Below are 22,152 nucleotides of genomic sequence, written 5' to 3'. Positions count from 1 at the left end.
AACGTATTGAGGCGTGTGCCAGCTCTTCCTGTGCCCACCGGGTCTAAAGATTTCCTATTTCGTTTTCACGTCGGAGTGTTGCCCGCTACGGCGCGGCAGGAGTCTCAGGGCTTATTTATGCCCTACGTACGGCGCAGGGTGCATCCTGTGCGGCAAAACGGAGACGACTGAGCACATCCTACTCGCATGTAACACTGCCCGCTACTTATGGGACGAAATATTGACCTTCTTTGGCACACGATGGCAGATAACCTGGTCGAGCCTCAGGTACCTACGTGCGGAAGCGGAATGTCCGGCCCTTCGAGACAGTGTGCTCGTCCTGGGACTACACTTCCTCTGGAGGGTGCGGGAGGACGCGGTTGAGTGCGCGGTGAGCCCAAAACCCGCCTGGCGCCACCTTGTTCAAAAAGTCAACTGGACGACGAGTGCGCCAGAGGGACTCGAATCGGATGGATCACTGCGCGAGGCATTGGCGCAAGGTGGTTAGGCGGCAATTTCCTTTAAAGCGAAGGAGGTCATCCGCCGAGAAAAACCCGTGTTTATCTCGCCTACTTATCCCGAGTAACATGTACGCTGCACTGGATGAGTGGGCGTTGAAGGCATGCATGCCAAATACTGCGCACGCGGCGGTATTTACCTTATCCATCTCTTTATTATCGCTTTCTTTTCTCTTGATCATGTCGTCAAGTCCGATTCACGCTTTGCATATATTGGCCGCGAGGGCCACCACTGGAGAGGCCGGCGCTGCGATCGTTTTGACGTCACTTGTAGGATCCCACGGTCCCCGTTCGTATACCTTGCTGCGTAGTTGGCTTGCAGCGCGTGACATTTCGTTTAGGACGCGCTTTCCAAGTGCATTTTCGTGCTAATTTTCGGCTTTTGAAGTCAATTATCAGTGCGTGAAGCGTAGTTTGACCTCATTAACCGTGGCAGGCTGCCCGCAAACGGATTGAGCGTGGTGGTGTATGCGGACGTATGCGACCGAACCCGGTGTAAGCGCAAGCTGCGGCTCGTCTCCCCGATCAAGATTTAGCTCGGCTACGACGATCACCGAGTTAAATTTCTAGATTTCGGTTGTCGTTCTCAAGAAATAAGTGAAGCAGGAAATCATGAAGCGTTTACTGCTCGCAGAAACGCTCCGCACACACGTCCGCCGTGCCTGCCCGCCGGCGTCTCGAACCGTTGTTGCCGCTTTTTAAAATCACACTGATCGCGGAAAAGGAGTTCCACGTTCGTGAAAGTGGATGTTAGTGTGGTGAAAAATTGTGCTACGTAGTGTCATCAGCTGTGATTTTCAAGGCGATGCTCAAATATCTGCCGCGATCTACGCCGACTGGCCGCGGATGTCGGGCCCCGCGCCGCCGGCCCGTTCGCGCACGGTGCGGCGAGCGGCCGAAGGGTAACGATACCTGCGCGCAAAAATCGGCCGAGGCCGTGGCAGGTATCGTGATCATCGATCGCCTAAATGACAGTCACCACGGATACAAACTTCCACATACGAGAGAGGGGGTGATAGTGCGGTGAAAAGTTGTGTTAGGGACTGTCATTCACGACTGTAACGGTAGCGGCGATGAAATATCTGCCGCGACGCTAAGCCTAAAGTTCCCAACATCGGACTCCGCGCATCCGAAACCGGTGGCTAGCTAGATGTTAGAGAAGACCCTCTTCTAAAACTCGCCGCGCGCAAGCATGTTGCTTTGGGCTCCCCGAACTTCTTGGGGGCCTCCAACGCTTGGTTCCCCTAATCTTAAACTCCCCATTACCTCACGACGTGTTTTGCGTCGTACGCAACCGCGCCTTCTATGAGAAATCGTGAGTTCTCAAACATGATGCTAGAGAAAGGCACAGGCTCATTGTAAACGGACAAAAGCCCGTGTTGCGAGGCCTTAATTAAAAGTAAACAGCCACGTCTAAACCCGCTCGAAGGCGTTAAAAACTCGCGTTAATACCATTCGTACATTGCGGACAAGTTGTCGCGAAAAGTAAACATATAAGCAGTACAGAGTACTAGTGATCGTTTATCCAATCAGAGCATAAATATATAAAAAAAAAAAACATTGGAGGGGAAATAGGCACTCATTAAGCCAAAGTGCAGATCGCACCAGCACTTTTAAGCCTGTGCGGCGATGCAGTTCGCTCACCGGTCTCACGTAGTCATTCATTTACCAGGCAATGCGCGCAGTACGCGTGGTGAGATCACAACTGAACGGCACGTTTCTGTCGCTGTTGCAAGGTCTATTTTTTTGCGCACACAGTCGCGTACATGTCACGTCGCAAGTATTTAGTAATGAATTAACAGCGTACTTTTCTCGGCACCAATTGTATCGTCCTTGGCGTTAGCGGGCTCCGTACGAGCTGTCGGTGGCGATGGTAGCAACTACCCAGCCGCGGCGGTGCCGTCGGGGACAAGCGAGCCGTTGATTGCCTGCCCGGATTATTTGGTCTGTAGACAACTTTCTTCTGTAATTTGCATCAAAACCGCGAGGAGGGGGCACACAATGGCCGCAACAAAAAACGGGCGGTTTCTGTGACAGAATACGCGACCGACGCCATCGCCCGCGCTTCATGACTACGCCCGACAGATTGCCCGTACCCGCATCAACCAATCCCAAGCCAACAAACAGGCTGCTTACGGCAAGCGCCACCGTCGCGCAGAGTACGCACCGTAACAATATTGATGTGTTCAAGCGGTCTATATTATGGAACTGTTCTGCTATTGGTTGCTGCGAAAATTGGTGCAAATTACTGCTCTCAGTCATGCCGCAAAGTGCACCTCAATCAATGAACGGACCATCAGCGTTGACCTGAACCGAGTGGACAGCTGTCAGCTACGTGATGTCTGTATGCAACGGCTTGTTCAAGTCGTATACCTGCATGCTGTCTTTCTGCCAGGACACGGCCTTGGTCCTCATTCGAATCTGCCGGTCCGGATACCAGGCGTGACGGCACTGAACCCATTTTATACCAAGGCGTGGCTAAACACTCTCGCGCCTGATCTCGGGTCTTCGATTGCGGAAACCCAAACTGTCGCAATAAATGGCTGCGGAAACCATCATTGGCGGCGCACTGACTCACTCGAACCACGCTGTAATTTTTAACAGCGGAGACAGTTCCGTACGTGCCTGGCATCGCTCAAAACTAGGCACAGCAAAGTGGAGGGGAGGAAAAGGCTAGGCCAAGAAGTTCGAGAGGAAGTGGCGAGGGGGCAAGGAGCCGACAAGAAAGTGTGGGGAGTGCGCTTCACGGCGCAGATGTTCGGGTGGGGAGGCGCGCGTCGGGGATCGGCTGCGTAAGCTCTGACGTGCATGTGTCCTCCTATTTGAAATAGACGGCGTGTGCTCGGTGGCATCAGCGTCCGAGCTACCGAAAAGACGGGTAGCCGTATGAAAAGCCTAGTTAAAGCCAGTGAGAACCTACAGCTCTGCAGTGTCCCGAGTCATCGCATCCCGAGTCATCGCAGTGGGCACGGCAGCAGCACAAGGATGCGGTTCACGAACCCTTTTGTGTTCCTTATCCAGATCGCAACGGGATTGCTGGTGTCACCGTTTGAAGCATCGCCTACCCGAGTCACACCGAAGGGGCCGCTGCTGATACCGTGGCCAGCTGGATTTGAACCGATCTGCCAGCCTACGTCACTTCACGACTACTATCCCAGCGCCGCCACCGGGGACGCGATCCTATGGCGCAGTGCGTCATACACATCGCCGGAGGATATAAAGCAGCCGACTCAAGGGGCGTCCAGCAGTGGGCACGGCAGCAGCACAAGGATGCGGTTCACGAACCCTTTTGTGTTCCTTATCCAGATCGCAACGGGATTGCTGGTGTCACCGTTTGAAGCATCGCCTACCCGAGTCACACCGAAGGGGCCGCTGCTGATACCGTGGCCAGCTGGATTTGAACCGATCTGCCAGCCTACGTCACTTCACGACTACTATCCCAGCGCCGCCACCGGGGACGCGATCCTATGGCGCAGTGCGTCATACACATCGCCGGAGGATATAAAGCAGCCGACTCAAGGGGCGTCCAGCAGTGGGCACGGCAGCAGCACAAGGATGCGGTTCACGAACCCTTTTGTGTTCCTTATCCAGGTGAGCAAACGATTCGAGAAATGTTTTAAAAGTGACGATGTGTTTTTGCTCCTGCTGCCGTGCCCCCGGCCTGTTCATGACATGTTGTGTCAACTCTCTGCATCACTCCGTTTTCTATTGCTTTTGAGTGGCGACATTGAAGAAAACCCAGGCCCTGACGAAGTGTCTATCTCAGTTCAGCTGAAGGCTATTGCGGAGGATATCGCAGAAATAAAGAAGTCAAAGGATTCAACTAACGAGAATCTCAAAGCTATTAATAAGAAGCTTGAGAAAATCACCTTCCTAGAAAAACAAGTGTCTGAATGCATGTCTAAAATTTCTCAGCTTGAGATAAACCTTGCCACGATGACGAAAAAAGTAGACGAGTTGGAAAACCATAGCCGTCGATCGAATTTGATTATCTACGGTGTCCAGGAACAACCCGAAGAAACCACAGAATTGTTGCAGGAAATAGTTACAAAGAAAATATTCAACGACATTCTAGATGTACGAACATCAGGATTCGAAAGAATTCACCGTTTGGGCCGTCCTAAACCAGGAGAGGAAGCAAATAGCAGGCCGATAATACTAAAGCTAGTGGATTACCGGGACAAGGCCATGATTTTCAAAGAATGCACAAAACTAAAAGGCTCTGACTTTTCCATTAGCGAAGACTTCTCGCGCTCCGTGCGTGACATACGTAAAAAATTGTGGGCTAAAACTAAAGAAAATCGTGATCGCAATGAAAAAGTGTCCCTGATCCGAGACAAAGTTCGCATAAATAACCGTCTATTTGCTTGGAATGACGAGACAGGCGACCTTATTTCACTTGAAAAAAACGAAAGCCAACCCCCAGTCGTCGAAACGCGGCGAAGCCAGCGAAGACGCCCTTAACGCTCCTGAATCTTAACGCTCGTAGCCTGGTCAATAAAGTGCACCAGCTGGAAGCACTGCTCTTGGCATTCAAACCTGATGTAGTAACAATTACCGAAACCTGGCTCTATCCGAGCGTATCTGACCAAGAAGTCGTACCACCCAACTACAGGATTGTGCGCAAAGACAGGGGCTCTAGGGGAGGGGGCGTGGCAATCCTTTTTAAGCAAGGCATCGATTACTATCTTATGGGCGACGTGCCAAATGTTGAGGCCGTATGGTGTAAGATACACTTGAACGATAGTGCTCTCTTTGTTGGTGCCATCTACAGACCCCCTAACGCTGACACTGATTATCTGGCTCCATTATACGACTACATGCACACCCATATGCTAGGTAGCAAAATAGTCATGTCAGGGGACTTCAACTTTCCCGGAATAAACTGGAACTCTGTCACAGCGTCGCATGCCGCCGAAAATGTGTTGTTTGACATAATGTTTTCGTTTAATCTCGGGCAAGTTGTTGAAGAACCCACCCGTATTCACGGGGCGTCCAGTTCAATTCTGGACCTTGTTTTTATTAGCGACCATTTCCTATCCAACAAAATAGACGTGGAAATTTTTGATGGTGTATCTGATCACAAGGCTGTTCTTTGTACATTACCGACTGCATTTGTTGTTCACCCACGAGCCCATGAACGCCACATACTTGCATTCCAAAAAGCAGATGACAATGCGATAATGACTTATCTGGTGCACGAATTTCCCGATTACTACGAACTTTGTGAAAATGAACGGTCCAGCATTGATGACGTGTGGTTATCATTTAAGAATCACGTTGTTCACTGCATCAAAACTTTTGTCCCCACTGCAGTAAAAAACACAAGAAAAAAGAGACCATGGATTAATCGAGACATAATTCATATCAAACGCAGAATCAAGCGACTAAGAAAATCCAAGAAGTCTCGTTTCAGTTCTGATTACCGGGCACAATTACATTCCCTGACGTTGTCATTAAAACACAAAATTCGCGACGCTAAGAAACAGTTTTCAAACGTCACATTGCATAGTTTTATCAAGACAGCTCCCGAAAAGTTTTACCAGTACATGCGCAGTTCGCAAAATCGTAATTCCCAGCCGTCCGGGTTAGACGCAAAGCAAAAAGCAAACGAGTTTAACGATTACTTCCGAAGTGTTTTCACCCTCGACAATGGTCGAACTCAGCCCTCTTCAATAGTGCGTGATTATTACTTGTTGGGGACGCTATCAATTGTTGAATCTGGTGTTCTATCCTTATTACTCAATTTGGATGAGAAGAAAAGTACTGGTCCAGACGAAATTCCTAATTGTTTTCTAAAACGGTACGCAGAGCCGATTAGCAAATATCTTCACCTTCTGTATGCAAAATCACTCCGGGAAGGTTCCATCCCTAAGGAATGGAAAATAGCTAAAATAATCGCTATACACAAATCAGGGGATGCCTCTTGCCCATCAAATTACAGGCCTATCTCACTTACTTCATCCTGTTCGAAAATTCTGGAGCATATCATATTAAAATTCCTCACTGAAGCCGTTGAAACAAATAGCCTGCTTAATCCGAACCAGCATGGTTTTAGACGGGGATTATCGACTACCACTCAGCTAATTGAAACTATACATGATCTTTCGAGAGCCGTAAATGAGCAAACACAAACTGATGTTATTTTTCTAGACCTGTCTAAGGCGTTTGATCGTGTGTCACATGTAAAACTCATCTCTAAACTAACCAGTGTTTTCGGTGATGGTCCTCTCATTCGCTGGATACATAATTACCTATCTGATCGGTACCAATATGTCCAGTATGGCGACTATGCGTCTGAAATGGTAAAAGTTAGTTCTGGCGTGCCTCAGGGCAGTGTTCTGGCTCCGTTATTGTTTTTAATATTTATTAATGATATAACAGATAATATTGATGTAAAGATCCGGTTATTCGCAGACGACTGCATTCTTTACCAGGAAATTAGAAACAGAAATGATCAGCTGAACCTCAATAACGCCATTAATAAAGTAGCTCGATGGTGCAGCGACTGGCAAATGCAAATAAACACTGAAAAAACCGTTTCTATGACCGTGACGCGCAAGAAAGTAAAATTAAATTTTTGCTATCACATTAACGATTTGGTTCTTAAATCAGTTGATGAATACAAATACTTAGGTGTAATAATTTCGTCTAATCTTACTTGGAAGGCACATGTGAAGCATGTTACATCTAAAGCCTACAACAAGCTTTTCTTTTTGAAGCGTACTTTGAAAGAAGCCACGTATGAAACAAAGCTTCTCGCGTATACTACTTTCATACGCCCAGTTCTGGAATACGCTAGTGCTGCCTGGTTCCCGGCCTCAAAGGCGAGCATTGCTTTATTGGAAAGCGTTCAACGTAAGGCTGTGCGCTTTATCTTTAACCGGTACAGGCGTAGTGACTCTCCAACTGAAATGTTAGAGCAAGCGGGCCTTAATGAACTGGAAAAGCGTGCCAAAGTGAACCGCTTGAAGCTTTTGTATTTACTCTTTCACAATTCGTTAAAGATAAACTCCGATACCTACATTCGAACCAATAAAACCCGTCCTACGCGTTACAAACATTCACACACACTCGAAGAATACGATTGCAATACTTTTGAATACGATTGAAGAATACTTTTCTTTCTTTCCCCGCGCCATCAGAGAGTGGAATTTATTAGATCGCTCCATCACTCAACAAACAAAAGTAGACAAGTTCACTTCTCTAGCAGAAATGGCTATCCTCTCTCGATAACAGGTCTTCCATGCTACGTGCGCCAATGTGTGTGATTTCGATGCTTTTTGAGCAAGTGCTATCTTTTTTCGGCGTTTACCTTTATTGCTTTTATTATTGTATAATTTCTGCGTTGGTTTCGATACCTTATGAGCAAGCGCTATCTTTTCTTTTCTTCGCCGTTTATCTCTGTTACCTCTATTGTATTGAATAATTTCTGTGCTACTGCAAGCTCTGTACTTCGAGTCAATTGTCGTTATACTTCTTCGTTAACTATTGTAAAAACAAAAAAAAAATCTGTTCGACATGTGTTCTTTGACTATGCCCGCTCCTGTAAAAATCCCAGAAGGGATTGACAGTATCAATAAATAAATAAATAAATAAAAAATCTCAGTTGCGAAGGGGGACGATTTTTTTTTTACAGCAAGGCTGTATACCCCTGATACCCAACGGTTTCGTCTCCGTGGCCAGAAAGCCAGGGCGCCAAGGCCTATGACGCCGAGGTCATGCGCCAGGCTAATCAGGCATACAGCATAGAGCTCAGAATTTGTTTAAGGCAACCACAAAACAAGCACCGAAACCGCGTTAGGGGTAATAAGGCGTCTGTGAACAATGGGACCTCCCCCATGTGTTCCTGGTAAATAGTATGTGCACAGATTATATTTGAAGGCTAAGCAGGACTAGTATCCCCAAATATAGAAGTTGTTGCCCAAGACGCGCACCAAGCCATTGCGTCAGGCTAGGCAGGACCCAGCATTTGCCGCCAGAGAAGCCGGGCCTAGTGTCAGTAGAGAAGGTACAGTGAAACCTCGATATATCGAACAGACCGGTGCCCGCGAAATAGTTCGATATAGCCAAAATTCGATAGATAAAATCACGTAAAAAAACGCGTCATAAACTGGTACAAATCAATAAATGAACGCACGGTGCAGTAAATGCAGCAGCCTGCGTTCACCGCTACGTTGAAGTATAGTCTAGGCACTATAGTTGAAGTATCGGTGCGCCGATGTGCAGCAGTCGGGAACGGCCATCGCGCCACCGCTATCCTCGAGGGTACTGCGGGAAAGCTCGCCGCCTGTCAACAGAGCGTGAGTGGTCTGGGGTGGCGGAGTTCGATATACCCATTTCATGTCCGTCCCAGTTCGAAAGGAAAATTAAAAATGTGTGTGATTTTCCGCGTGGTATAAACAGTGTTCGATATAGGCAATAATTCTATATACCCGTGTTCGATATGTCCGGGTTTGACCGCCGCAGAGGAACGCAAGGCGGCAGCGGCGGCCATTTTGGCGTTTATCAGTGTTGCGAGATTTCCACATCTGCGGCCTTGCCGTTAGCTTCGATCGGGCCGTTTGTTAAAGGAGTACTGACACGAAATTTCAAAGCTGAGATAACTATGTAACACGCTTCATTTTTATCAGGAGATATCTCCCAGCAAGTTTTAACAGCAACCGTTCAGCGAAACATATTTAAAATCCATTTTAATCTTCGCCCGCACGAGAAAGCCCAGAGCGGACGACATGACATCTGCTACTTGCCCCAAACTGCCGACGTCGAGGCTCCCGTGACGAAGCCGACGCGCTGGCTGTGGTTGGCGCGCGCTGCTCGGGCGTGTGTACACGTCATGGTTTTGGGACTGACGTCATGCTGCCCGTGCCTGTGGGGACGGCGAAGACCTCGGCCGGTCTGGGCGCGCGCGTGCGCTCGCTCGCGCGCGCTTCCAGAGAGGCAGCGATACGGCAAGAATGGTGACGTCACGTGATACATCCTGTCATGGCGGCCGCTCGGCGTTTTTTTGTCGAAACCGAAACTGGCACGAATAAACGACGCCGTAAATGAATGTTTACGCTGCGCTCGATCGTCTAATCTGTCATTCTATGATTAGTGGGCTGGTAGGCACGCATAGCAGCGAAAAAAACGTAACACGAAAATTTCGTGTCAGTACTCCTTTAACGCAACTACTGAAGGTGCAGCAAAGCGGCATCTTTGGACACACTTCTACTGCTGAAATGCTGCTACACGAGTTATCTTTGATTCGCATTCGTCACGACGTCAGTCGCGCGCAGCCGCAGAGCAGGGAGGACACGCTGATTAGGCCTACCAGAGTTGACCGAATAATGCCTGTGCTGCATGGTAACCTTCTATTGACAATTGGACTCTCGCCCATAACTGCGCCCTATGTATTTTACTCGGTAGACAATTGGTTCAACGGCCTTCGGAAAGACTTTGAAACAGCCGTGTGGCGCAGACATAAAACGCATAAACAACAAAATGGTGGCGCCCATGAACCGTCGCAGTCTAAACAAATGTCACGCAATACGAACTGACCAGTGATTATGGCTGCGGCCCGGAACGATAGGAGAAAAGAGTGCCGATACTCTGTACACTTATCTAGTGACACTAACCAAGCGCAATCGACAAGCCCGCCGAGATGACGAGAAACATTTCATACCCGAGCTCCATCACCAGTTGTAGTGGTTTATACAGCTTAGCTGGACATCCACTTTCGCAGGGTGGGATGGCGGCCAATTTTTTGGCCATGGGTTGGTAACGGCGCAAAAAAAAAAAAAAAAAAATCAAATATTTGGTAGCGGTGCTCTTGACAACCCACATGTCCGGTATAAATACTATACACGAATATATACGATAAAAATAGTTGCGACTAAATTTTTGGCTTCGGCGACTTACGGGACGGCCTTTGCCCATTTGATTATTAGATAAGTCTTGTTAATGGAGCGGTGCTGAAGTACGTCGCTCCAGCGGCGGTGCTGTTATTTTTTTCCCGCATCTTCAATTTTGAGAGCTTTGTTTCGTGAGGCACGATGGTTGGCCTGACAACCGGCACCGTGTGCAGCATTCGGCACCATGGGCACTCGGCGCCACGTGGCGCTAATTTTTCAGACAAGAATAAGACATCCGAAACTAAACACAAAACCATTTTATTAAGGACTACTGACACGAAATTTTCGTGGTGTGTTTTTTTTCTCGCTGCTATGCGTGCCTACCAGCCCACTAATCATGAAATGACACATTAGACGGTCGAGCGCAGCGCAAACGTTCATTTACGGCGTCGTTTATTCGGGTCAGTTTCGGTTTCGACAAAACGAACGCCGACCTGCCGCCATGACAGGAGGTATCACGTGACGTCACCATTCTTGCCGTATCGCTGCCGCTCTAGACGCGCGCGCGAGCGAGCTCACGCGCGCGCCCAGACCGGCCGGGGTCTTCGCCGTCACCACGTGTCCCGGCAGCATGAAGTCAGTCCCAGAACCATGACGTGTACACACGCCGGAGCAGCGCGCGCCAACCACAGCCAGCGCGTCGGCTTCGTCACGGGAGCCCGACGTCGGCAGTTTGGGGCAAGTAGCAGACGGCCCACTCTGGGCTTTCTCGTGCGGGCGAAGATTAAAATGGATTTAAAATATGTTACACCGAACGGTTGCTGTTGAAACTTGCTGGGAGATATCTCCTGATAAAAAAGGGAGCATTTACATAGTTATCTCAGCTTTGAAATTTCGTGTCACTACTCCTTTAAGGGTACATAATATTAAGAGTGTAATGGACGGAAGTGCTGCAGGATTGTAGTTTGCACAGATGCTCGGCCAGGAGCTCTCAAAACTCCTAAAAGCGCCTCAATTCGTGCAAATGCTTGGTAGTCAGTCAGCGCGTTGTGTCCCCAGAGTGTGTAGTGTTGTTCTGATGATGCCAAGGAACCTGAGCCCTGCTCGGAGGCGTCGTCACTTCATCATCCGTCGTTTCGTCAGCAGCGCGGTACTTGGCATAGCAAGCTTCGTATTCTCCAATCCCCGCCGCTTGTATAACGGGGCTACAACTTTTGAATGTTTACCTCAGTATAGTGAATAATTAATGTTTTATCTTTCGATATCATTTTCTTCACTATAACCCCCTTCGCTATATAGGGAAAAATACATCTATGAATGTAAATTAGGAACCCCGGCTTGCTTTCACTATATCCATATCTTCACTGTATCCAGGTCCAACTGTATTCGTAAGCAACCTGCAACGGCGCTGAACGGGCTGACCTTTGCGGAGATCGTGCTCATTTGCCCCTGTTCTGCAGCGGCTGTAACAGCGACTCAGAGGCCCAAAGCGGCCGCTTCACCGTAATGCTCAGAACCTTGCCGTACTTGGCGTAATTAGCACACGCAGGGGAATGGCGAAGCATTACGCGTACTCGTGACTATATGAGCAGCCGATCAAACCCACTGCGGACTCGCTGTGATGAACCCGGACGTGACGATACCAACCCACGATTCTGTGTCCTACGTCCTCTCGTCCGGCGTGGCTTTACGCCCCTCCGATGCTGAATCGCGGCCTTGAGGACATCGCTGATACAGGACCAGGGACCACCACTGTCATCATCGCCATTCGTGGCGGCACCAACTTCCCTGTTTATTGTCATTGTCATGCTCATTCTCACCGCACTCGCCACTTTGCCGTCACCTCGACGAAAGGGCTATGACAAGGAAAGCAGCGTGTGCTCACCTATATATACCACCATCGAAGAGGAGGTAGCCCGTATTCTTGCTCGGGCTGCCATGGCCGCCTCTCAAATACATCCCTTCACCTTCAAGCACGGTTCGTCTCGCTCGTTCCGCCGCCACGTAACAATATTTAATGTACATTTGAAAACCACTTCCCGCAATATTAAAGCGAAGCTTTCTTGGTCCCACTAATGGTGGTGTCGTTACGTAAAACGCACAGCAGGAAAGCCAACTTTAGTCATAGATATGATGATGATGACGCAAAAAAAGCGCTTCCTGTGGTCAGAATCGAACCTGAGTCCCTGGCGTTATGAAGTAGACGACTATCCGATTGCGCCACACCGACAGTGTCGAGCTGCTCGGATTATAAAGCGAATTTGAACAGTTCACTTTGGGGAGGGGCGCGCCCTCAGCTTTTTCATGGGGGATGCGTTTACTATCGTCTGCGGAGTAAACTTGACTCGCAGGCAGTTTGATCAGTTTGAACATTGACACTTGTACTTTGACTTTAGGTGGTTTGCTTTTTGATCGTTGACGCTTGTACTTCGATTGCAGCTGCTTTGACTTCGTCATTTGACTTTCGCACGCAAGAAACCCACGCGTTTCAACCAGTCAGACGGAAAGATCAAATCAGCCTCCTGCGACTCCCTTCTCATCAGTCCTTGTGACAGACGACGCTTATTTTATTCTGCTCGCATACTCTCGTGTCTGCGACAGCTCGCAGACACGAGCCTTAGATCCTTATCCTTGATCAGACGTGTAACTCCGCTCTCAGCATCGCGCCGCCGTTGAAGGACCCAGAGGTCTAACACAGGATTTGTACCTGTTGGAAGCACGTAAATACACCCCTGTAATCTATTTTAAACTGGTATGTGTTGTGTACTCCGGCTCTGTTCTAAACGAACCGAAATGACGCACCAGTGACCGACCCGCTGGTACCGCCCCCCTGGCAAACACCAAGGAAACATCTTGAACGACAGCGTATATTATGAAGTCATGAGGGAAAGAAGACGACAGGACGACGCTGTCGCAGTCGTGTAGTACAGCCGCAGTTGCGTAGCACTAGCCACAGCGATGGATGCTGTGCCAGACATTTTATTTCAAATGAGCACTAAAAGGGAGGAGTGGAGGGAAGAGGGACGCCGGAACGGGACAAGAAGCAGGCCACGTTCTCGTCGGCCGATTTCCCAGTGCCCCTCCCGCCGCCAGTCACTTCCTCGACGAACTGCCGACGCCCTGGCTCGACATGTCGTCGTCATCGTCGTCGTCATCGTCGGCGGGCGGCGGTCTCTCCTTGAGCTTAATGTACTCGTTCTTGTAGTGGCTCTTGCGCTGGCTCTCGAACTGCTTGTGCCTCTCTGGAGGGGACGGAAAAGGTGCCGAGAACAGCGTGAGTGCGGCGCTGCGCGCTTTTCCACTCAAAGAGTGACAACTTTATCCAGGAAGGGAAAAGAGGAGCTTAGTTAGTGGGAGGTAAGAGTCAGTGTTGTTGATCTTTTAGAGGAGTAAAACGTAAAGGGACACTCTAGATCGATAGATTAGCTCACCGAGAACACGAATATACCACTCGTATACGCGTAGCTTTTTTAAAAATCAGGTATTGATTATGAGGTTTAACGCGCCGACGCTACACTGGCTATGAGGCACACTGTGGAGGGCTCCGGACCCCCTGGGGATCTTTGCCTTCGCTGCTACTTGCCCTTGAAGAGCAGCTGATCGGGAAACAAGAGCTACGCAAACGCGGAATAAACCTTCGGACGCCGCGAAATACGAACATGTTTTCTTTGCCGCTCGTTTCATTCGCACCCATAGCTTTGCGGAGCGCTCTAAAAATCGTACGCAGCATTTCGCCAGATTTAGCCGCAGTAGCTGTAAAAAATCAAGCAACACTGTGCATAGTCACTTCGGCCACATTTTCTGCAATGCGATTGGGACCAGAGTTCAATGTATACAGTTGAGAAACTCCGCTTCAGAATCCGGGCCGCGCGTGCCCCCTTGCTTCGTTGACGCTGAGGGGCAATTAAGGCCCCTAAAATTACTAAGGTAGCGCCATTCTATGATCTCGCCGCCTTTCGCCCTCACCCGCGCTCCTTTCCTCCTCCGTGTTTTGCTATTTTCTTTTTCTCCGGCCAGCGCCGCCCGCCATTGGCCAACAGAAAAGTCACGTGGCATTTTTCTTCTGCCTCCGCCGCCGGGCCGCCTCACCGATGCCTCGCCGGCTGGGACATTGCGCAACACCACCGCTGCGGCGCCATTTTTGGCTGCCGAGCCACGGAGCTTCAGTGCCGGCTTTATCGTAGGCACCAGCTAATAGCAAAGTAAGAATTAGCTGCTCTTTCCGAACAAATGTCGCATCGCTGTATCTTTACGTTGCTTCTCGGTGCCGATGTGTTGTGCCTTAGGCAGCGCGAATATCGTCAGGGTGGGCAGAAGACTTGGTTATTCCGTCCGGGAAACGCGACGCAGAAAGGAGAAAAGTTTGGTTGCATAGATTTGAACGGGCATACTTCAGGCCGACGCTGCCATCACTCTTTTGCGAGGTGTGTTTCTGAATGCTTGTTCTTGCTCTGTTAAATTCTGCGCAAGCTTGAGCGGTCACTTACGAAGAACCGTCGTCTACCCTTTGTTCTGAGTAGGCATTGCGCGCAGCGGCGAGTTCATCTCGTCGTAAGCTTTGCTTTGGATAAGAGGCCGTGTATTTGTCTTGGGCGCGCTTAACTTCCAGCATAATTATCAGCGGCGTAGCATGTTCAGTCGGTTGTCGTGAGGTTTTCGTGACGCGAGAATTGTTTACCTGAATTCGCGCTTGTTTTCGCCGACGGCAGCTTTCGTGTGACCATGCAGCGTGTGCGTTCCGAGTGCGTGTAAGCTCTTTGTGGCGTGAAGTCATGTTTTGTGCGTTGGCGACCCGGGTGGTATTACAATCCCGTTGTTATGACATTGGAGCGATTTGCTGCGTAATATGTGCTTGGTCGGTGTGGCGCAAATTGAGGCTGTTGCGAGAAAAAAATTGCGGCTAGGTAAAACAATTAAGGCAAGCTATTGTAGTGACCGCGCCGTTGACGTACGTTTAATTCGCAATTTCTGTTATCGCTTTGTTAAATTCGCGCACGTTGAATTGGCCCTTGAAATGCATATTCGCAAAGCAACGGCTGTACGCTCTTGCGGCCGTGTATGCACATAAAAAACGAAACAACCTCACTTAGTGCGTGTTGGTAAAACGGGGCTCTAGAAATCTTATAAATGCTACCAAAGAGCGATTGCGGCGCGAAAACAAGAGCAAACTGCAGCGAGCGGCTGGAAGCGTTGCGAGTGCGTCTGCTCTGACGCAGCCAACAAAAATGGCGGCACCGCCGCGGAGTTAAAGTACAGTGCACTAGAGGGGTCCAAAGCCCCTCTAGTGCACTGTAGTTAAAGGGCCCGCGGCGCCGCGGGTGAGGGGAAAGAAAAAAGAGCAGGGCAGCGGAGAAGGAGGGAGCAGTTGGCGCTACCTTAGTAATTTTAGGGACCAATTACGGGCATGTAGCGTCACTGGCGTAGTGTACTGGCGCGCCCCTAGGGGACAAAAACTGAAGTTCGATAAAGTATCACATAATCACATTTTTTTCGTAAAATAAAGCTTGCTTTTAAATTAGAAGAAATTAATTATGTAAAATGTGCCAGATGGTTTGTCGTTTTATGACTTACAGCAGCGGCCGCAAGAATTTCAGTACTACTTCAACTTTCTGCCGACAGACGACAGGATAGACAACTTGCCCCGTGCTTTCCCCCAGCGCAGGGGGGCAACTGAAGACCGGCTTTTGATACATGGGACCTATGCGGAGTTTCGCAACTCCAGTAACTGTGACCGGGACAACACTGGGGGCCTCTAGCGAGTTTTCTCTCCTGTGTGAGTGAAGCGGGTGACGTACCTTCCTCCTCTTTGCTCGCGAACTTCTTGCCCTCGGGCACGTCCTTGAAACCCACGCCGCCCTTCTTGTGGCTCTTCTTTTTGTGCCTGCATTGCAGTAATAAGAACGGTCGCAGTGTTACACCTGCAGCAGCAGCAAAGAGCGCATGCATCAGTTTGGCGGAGTACCCTTACATTTGCTCTGGAGGAGAAGGGAAATGAACACAATGCAACGGGAGCAATGAAGACTTTTTGAGGACACCCAAGCATTTCTTGTGATGTCATGAATGTGAAAGCAAAAGTGACCGATTGCCGAGCGGTACTGCCGATATTGTGGGCACTGCTATAGCACCGTGGATCTCTGGGGACTGCTGCGCCGACAGGTGAGGCTTCGGAGTGAGTGCAAAGCTCGGCGCGGCGCATATAGAACGTTTCCTCTAATAAAAATCGTCATCCTTTCCCCTTCGCGTTTTTACTTCTTTCGTATGACTGAGAGCGCTGGTCAATCGAGCTTGTTAGGCCCATGAACGAGTTTACATTAAGCAGATTTAACGACTTAAAAAAAAAAACGTCAAACTCGCTGTACACAAAGCTACGGGTACGAATTGGCTACGTAATAGCTCAAAACGCATACCTTTAGGCCTATAACGTCAAGCCGGCACATAGCTGCGTTTGCGTCCTCTCGGAAAAAAAAAATACATTTAGCGCAAACGTACTTTGCTACTCGTCTAGTCATCCGCTAACGCTACGGGGACGGGTAGCGGCGGCCGACTGAGCCGGTGCGCATTCGTTCCGGTAGGGCGAATTAGTTCCGCGGGCCGGCCTCCCAACCTCTTCGCCCTCCCCGCGCGCGCCTGCGCAGTCGGGGGTAACCCGCCGCTGTAGCGTGAGTCTCCGGTAGCCGCTATGCTAAAACTCTCTATTAAGCATGGTCAAATTACTCGTGTAGGCCTAAGTACATGTCTCTAGCACGTTTACATATCCAAGGCCACAACGCATTCGCTACATCCATCTTTTGTCAGCCATCGAGCTGTCTGTAATCCGGGGGGGGGGGCTTGATTCTCGTCCAGACTCAAATACTATATCCAGTTTTAAAGACGATAGTTTTTCTACGGCTAATTACAATAGGAAATTTTGGTCTTTCTGTACCTGTGTCTGTCTGTCCCTCGATACAGCCACCCGGCCAAGAGGAAACCGAATTCTTTCACGTGAAGTTTATAGAGGCAAGACATTGCAAAAATACTAACTCTGGTGGCATTGTTCATACTTGTCAACTTTGTTGAGCAAAAATAAAACATTAGGGATATTTGAGGCAAAAAATCAGTACATAATTGATATTTGCAGTGTTCTTCAATTTAAAAATAAATAGCTACTTGATTTTTGCGATATAAAATACCAAAAATACGCCTTGGAGAGTATCCCCTGACTCAAAATGCAAAAAGGGCTCCCGCGCGACACTAGCCCTCCAGGTGGCATTCCAAGAAGTCCCACAATACTCATATGCTCCGGTAAGGAGCGCGAGCAGTGGAACGCGGTCAAATTGAATGGACTCGTGGACGATAAACACGGTGGAGCAAAACCTCCACGCGTGTTTATCGTGGGAGGAGCGAGGGCGCGAGAGGTGAGCGGGAAATAGGAGAGAGACATCGTCTTTCACGACATTTGCGGCAAAGTGAGCAGGCAGGCGACCATCTTTTTTTTCTTTTCAAGTTGATTAACTTTTAACACGAACGTGTTTCATTCCAGGATACACAAAGATTTCGCTGACGTCATATCCGTCACGGAAGTGACGCCAGTACAACGAAGCAAGTGGCCTGTAAAGGGTGCACCTCTGCACACAGGGTCTTCTTGCGGGGAAGCAACCTTTAGTACTAAAGAGTACGTTATACTTAGGGTTGTTCGTTTTCGTTTATTATATTTTAACACGGAAGTGTTTTATGCCGGGATACACCAAGATTTCACTGACGTCATATCCGTCACGGAAATGACGCCAGTACACCTTTGCCGAAGCGACCCGCCAGCAGGACTCCGCTTGCCAAGCACACCCACAAGACAGCCGCCGACCCGCAAATGATGCTCATCTGCAGATTTCGCTGCACATTACACTTTCGTGTTTTACCGCGATTCCTATGACAGAGGAATCAACCACATTTTTCTTTGGCCCACCGGTTATTTTGTCTACCGTCTCTCGGTTACGATGCCGACGGTGCCGGACTTTCGACCTATAGATTCAACTAATACTTTCGCGCTGAAAATCCCGTAGGCGTGTAAAACGGTACAACCCCACGCCACTGGACCAGATCTTGTAGCCATTTAAATGCGATATAATTTACGGCTGGCAGTCTGCGGCAGCCTGAGCCTGTCGTCAGTGCGTAGAACAGAGTGCACGCGTCTATAGGTGCAAGCAAGAATTTCTCAGTCCCTCGACACGCACAACACAGCGGATGGTTGGAGGATGCGGTTAGCACTCAGGTCGAGATAAAGAGCGCAAAAAGGGACGGGGACAGACGGTGCAGTAGACAGCGTTCATACGATGGTTGCAAGAGAGTTTCGAGCGACGCGATCTCTACAAGTGAAGGTTATCTTTATAGAAAAAGTACTACACCTGGCGCTGCACGCAGCGACTAATCCCGAGAGCTTGTTAGGCACGTTTGCGGTCCACGATTGGAAGAGCCAAAGGCGAAGCGCGAACGTAACGAGCACTGCAGGGGAGACGGCATGAGCGCTTAGTCTTCGTTTTCGGATTTTTTAATCGTGACTCCTTTTAAAGCTGTACTGGCAGGACTGCTGGAGCTGCGACCTATTGGTTCCTCAAGGGCTCTTCATAGGCACTCGTGTCATTTTCAGCTGTTGTCGAGCGCTGATCACGCAACTTCGCTTCACCAGCCTTCGGAAACCCGGAATGCTTACCCTTCACACGTTCAATCACCGCTTCCTTACACCACCCCATCTCGCTTCCTTCCACCACCCGGAAAGCTTCCTTTCCGGGAGGAAGGAAGCTCTATTCAGGAAGCCGTCAGCAGAAGCCTGGACCGAGGCCTCTGAATGTCGCAACGCTCCCTACAACTCCTTTCCTCCTTCTATCTTTCAACAGAATATTCTCTCTCTCTCTCTCTTTCTCTCTCTCTCTCTCGCTCTCGCTCTCTCATGGACAGCGTTGGCATGTCGTTATGGTAGAGCAAGACTTCGTGCACCCCGTTCTTTGTAGCTTTTCCTAATTTTTCCTGAAGACTGTTCGCAGGCAAACAGTCGTGAGCCACAATTATCCCCAGAGCTTCCTCCCTTCATTTCCTAACAGTGGATCGACCTCTGCTCCGTTGTTCCCCACGCACACGTCTTTCGTGCTGCTTATTGCAGAGTTTTAGGCTCTCTGTACCAGCCAAAGCTGGTCGTCAGGGTCCGAGCTGGACAGTGCTCTCTACAAGTGCTCAGGGGAGGGGAGGGGTAGGGGCGGTAGGTGGGGGCTCTTATCACAGCGCCACATAATATGGTAGAGGGTGCCCGGGGCCTCGCAGAAGCAACATTGCTCCTACGAACAAGAGCGCCACCTCCGAGGCATCCAAACAAACACATTTCCCCACTCCACCAGAGCCCACGTTCTGGCCCCAGCGGAGCGAGCCACTCACGGTTTCAGCGGCATCGCGATCGGCCCGTGTCCCGCGCTGGCTGTCCAGCGTGGCGCCGCCTGTTCACCGCTGCTACAGCCTCGCCGAGGCGGCTCCTGATGCCATGCTGAGCCTCGAGGCCACGGGTCGCCTTGCCTGTTTGCGACGCTGGCAGAGGAAGCAGCCTCGAACGAGCCCTCGAGCCGCAGCCTGGCTTCTCTTCCTCGTCTCTGCCGGTGTCGCTGCCGCTGCCGCTGTTGCAGCGGCCTCCCTGGTGCGGCATTGCCGGCCAATCCCCCTTCAGGAATGTCTGGAAGAGAGTGGCTGGGAAGGCGTGTTCTAGACAGGAAGAAAAGGAGGAAGCGTTTACTGGAGCCAATATAACTAGCAAGAAAAGTGGGCGGGGAAAGGGGTCGTGTAAAGCGAGGACCTGTTGGTAGCTGAAGGTCCGGGCGTCTTCTTGAGTTAATTGAAAAAGCCACGAGGATTGCGCGGAATGACGACACAAGGAGGAGACAACAGGACGAGCGCAACTAACAACTAATTTGTTCAAGGGCTTACGCCCCCAAATATAAGACAAATTGGCGCATGCGGCGAACATGCATATGCAAAACGCCAAGAAAGTACATGTTCATCGTCAACCCTACAAGCAAGACTTTAACCATTTAGACAATTTTTAATTTTCATAATTTCAAATTTTCAAATTTCAAATTTTCAGATTTTCAAAAAGTAGCAATTTCCAAGTATCAGACCAACTAGCCCGTCAACAAATCTTGCTGTTCTTGAGTTAAGTCGGTTGACTCGTGGTGGCTGTTGGCGGTTGCCTTCCGGCGACCTCTTCCGCCCTCTTGACCAGGGGGATCTGTAGTTCGGGGTCGGGGCCATGAAGCGAGGCCTTCCGCCTCTCCTCAGAAAGGGATTTCGGGGAAAGGGTCCCGGGGGCATGCTGAGGTTGGGTAAAGACTGGAGTGGAAATGGGTCATGGGGGCCACATTTGGGAAGTCTCCCGATTGTTATAAGGATATGTATTTATTTATTTATTTAGGTACCCTGGGCATTACATAAGGGGGGAATGAGTTGAAAGCCGACACAACATACAATATTGTAAAAAGAAAAGAATCAACACAACAAAAGTGACATTAGAATATCATAAATCACAAAGAGTATACAATTGCAAAATACAGGGTGAGACATTATATACAAAAAACAAAAAAGTGTAGAAGTGACAGAAAATCTGGTATTTGAAAAGCGGGAACACACATTTACAGCCTGGAAAAGATTAGCTTGATGAAGACAAGTTACAGGCTATTTTGAATCGCTAAAAAGCGAGGAGTGCGGTTTGAAAAGAAGAGGCGTCTGCTTGGTCCACTAGGCTACTAGGTAAAGAATTCCATTCGTTGACTGCCAGCACAAGGGGTACGTTAGTTTTGATATTTGTTTATTCGGGCAAAAATTGGGGTAACTTTGTGAGCGTGGTCGGTGCGTGCGGACGTATATGGTGCCGGGAGGATAAATTTGCTAGCGAATGGTGTTGCATGATGGTACAGGGTGTGGAAAAAAGGTTAACCTTGAAAACTGCCTGCGTTGGGTGAGAGGGGGAAGATTAAGTTCATCCTTCAAGGCAGATACACTCTGGTATCTTGAGTACGATGATAGAATGAAGCGCGCGGCCTTGTTCTGTACGGATTCAAGCATGTTAGTCAGACACATTTGTTAAGTAATTACAAGTTTCTGATCTAGTCATAGAAGAAAATTGCACATGCTTAGTTTTTTCTACGTTTATTTTCATCAGCCATTTTTCGAACCATTCAGTTAGAGTAAATAAATCATGCTGGAGTGTAGAAACGTCATCAGAAGTTACTATTTCTCTATAAATTACGCAGTCGTCGGCAAAGAGACGGATTGACGAGGAAATGTTACATGCGAGGTCGTTTATATAAATAAGAAATAGTAAAGGGCCTAGTACGGACCCTTGGGGGACTCCTGATGAGACACCCACACGGTTAGAAACATGGTCGTTTAATCTTAGATTGCCAACGGTTTGTTAAAAAACTGCGAATTCAATGGGTTGTTTTGTCATTCAGATTAAGATTACAAATTTTAAGCATTAGACGCTGATGTGGAACCCGATCGAAAGTTTTAGACAAATCGACAAAAATGGCATCGGTACAAAGCAACCTGTGCTGCGAAACATGGAGATCAGTGACCAGCTCAAAAAGTTGTGCTGACATGAGAAATGTTTCCTAAATCCGTGTTGATTGCTAATGAAGAAGTTATTCTGGTTAAGGTGGGTTACAACATGCGTGAAAAGAATATGTTCTAGCAACTTGCAGCTGATTGAAGTAAGTGAAATAGGCCTATAGTTAAGGGGATCAGACCGATCGCTAGATTCGAAAAATGGTAGGGTAAAATGGGCAAATTTCCAATCGTCCGGCAAGCAACCT

General features: G+C 49.1%; 1 protein-coding gene and 1 long non-coding RNA gene across 2 annotated transcripts; one reads left to right on the top strand and one right to left on the bottom strand.

The window, feature by feature from the left end:
• The first annotated feature begins 3,522 nt into the window (after nucleotides 1-3,522).
• Nucleotides 3,523-7,414, top strand: LOC144162148 (uncharacterized). The gene has a single exon (XM_077692636.1). It carries the CDS (start codon nucleotides 3,768-3,770, stop codon nucleotides 4,959-4,961), a length of 1,194 nt encoding a protein of 397 aa, XP_077548762.1. The 5' UTR covers nucleotides 3,523-3,767; the 3' UTR covers nucleotides 4,962-7,414.
• Nucleotides 7,415-13,350: 5,936 nt separating this feature from the next.
• On the bottom strand, nucleotides 13,351-20,011 carry LOC144162147 (uncharacterized). The gene is made up of 3 exons (XR_013320629.1): nucleotides 19,730-20,011; nucleotides 16,126-16,211; nucleotides 13,351-13,572 (listed from the first exon to the last, which is right to left on the bottom strand). It is a non-coding gene; the product is annotated as an uncharacterized LOC144162147 (long non-coding RNA).
• Between the last annotated feature and the right edge of the window lie 2,141 nt (nucleotides 20,012-22,152).

Source organism: Haemaphysalis longicornis, unplaced genomic scaffold (assembly GCF_048455015.1).
Source record: "Haemaphysalis longicornis isolate Haplotype H1 unplaced genomic scaffold, Haemaphysalis longicornis Haplotype H1 scaffold_12, whole genome shotgun sequence".
Taxonomy (NCBI): domain Eukaryota; kingdom Metazoa; phylum Arthropoda; class Arachnida; order Ixodida; family Ixodidae; genus Haemaphysalis; species Haemaphysalis longicornis.
The sequence above is the reverse complement of the archived record's forward strand: the minus strand, read 5'-3'. Positions and strand labels throughout refer to the sequence as shown.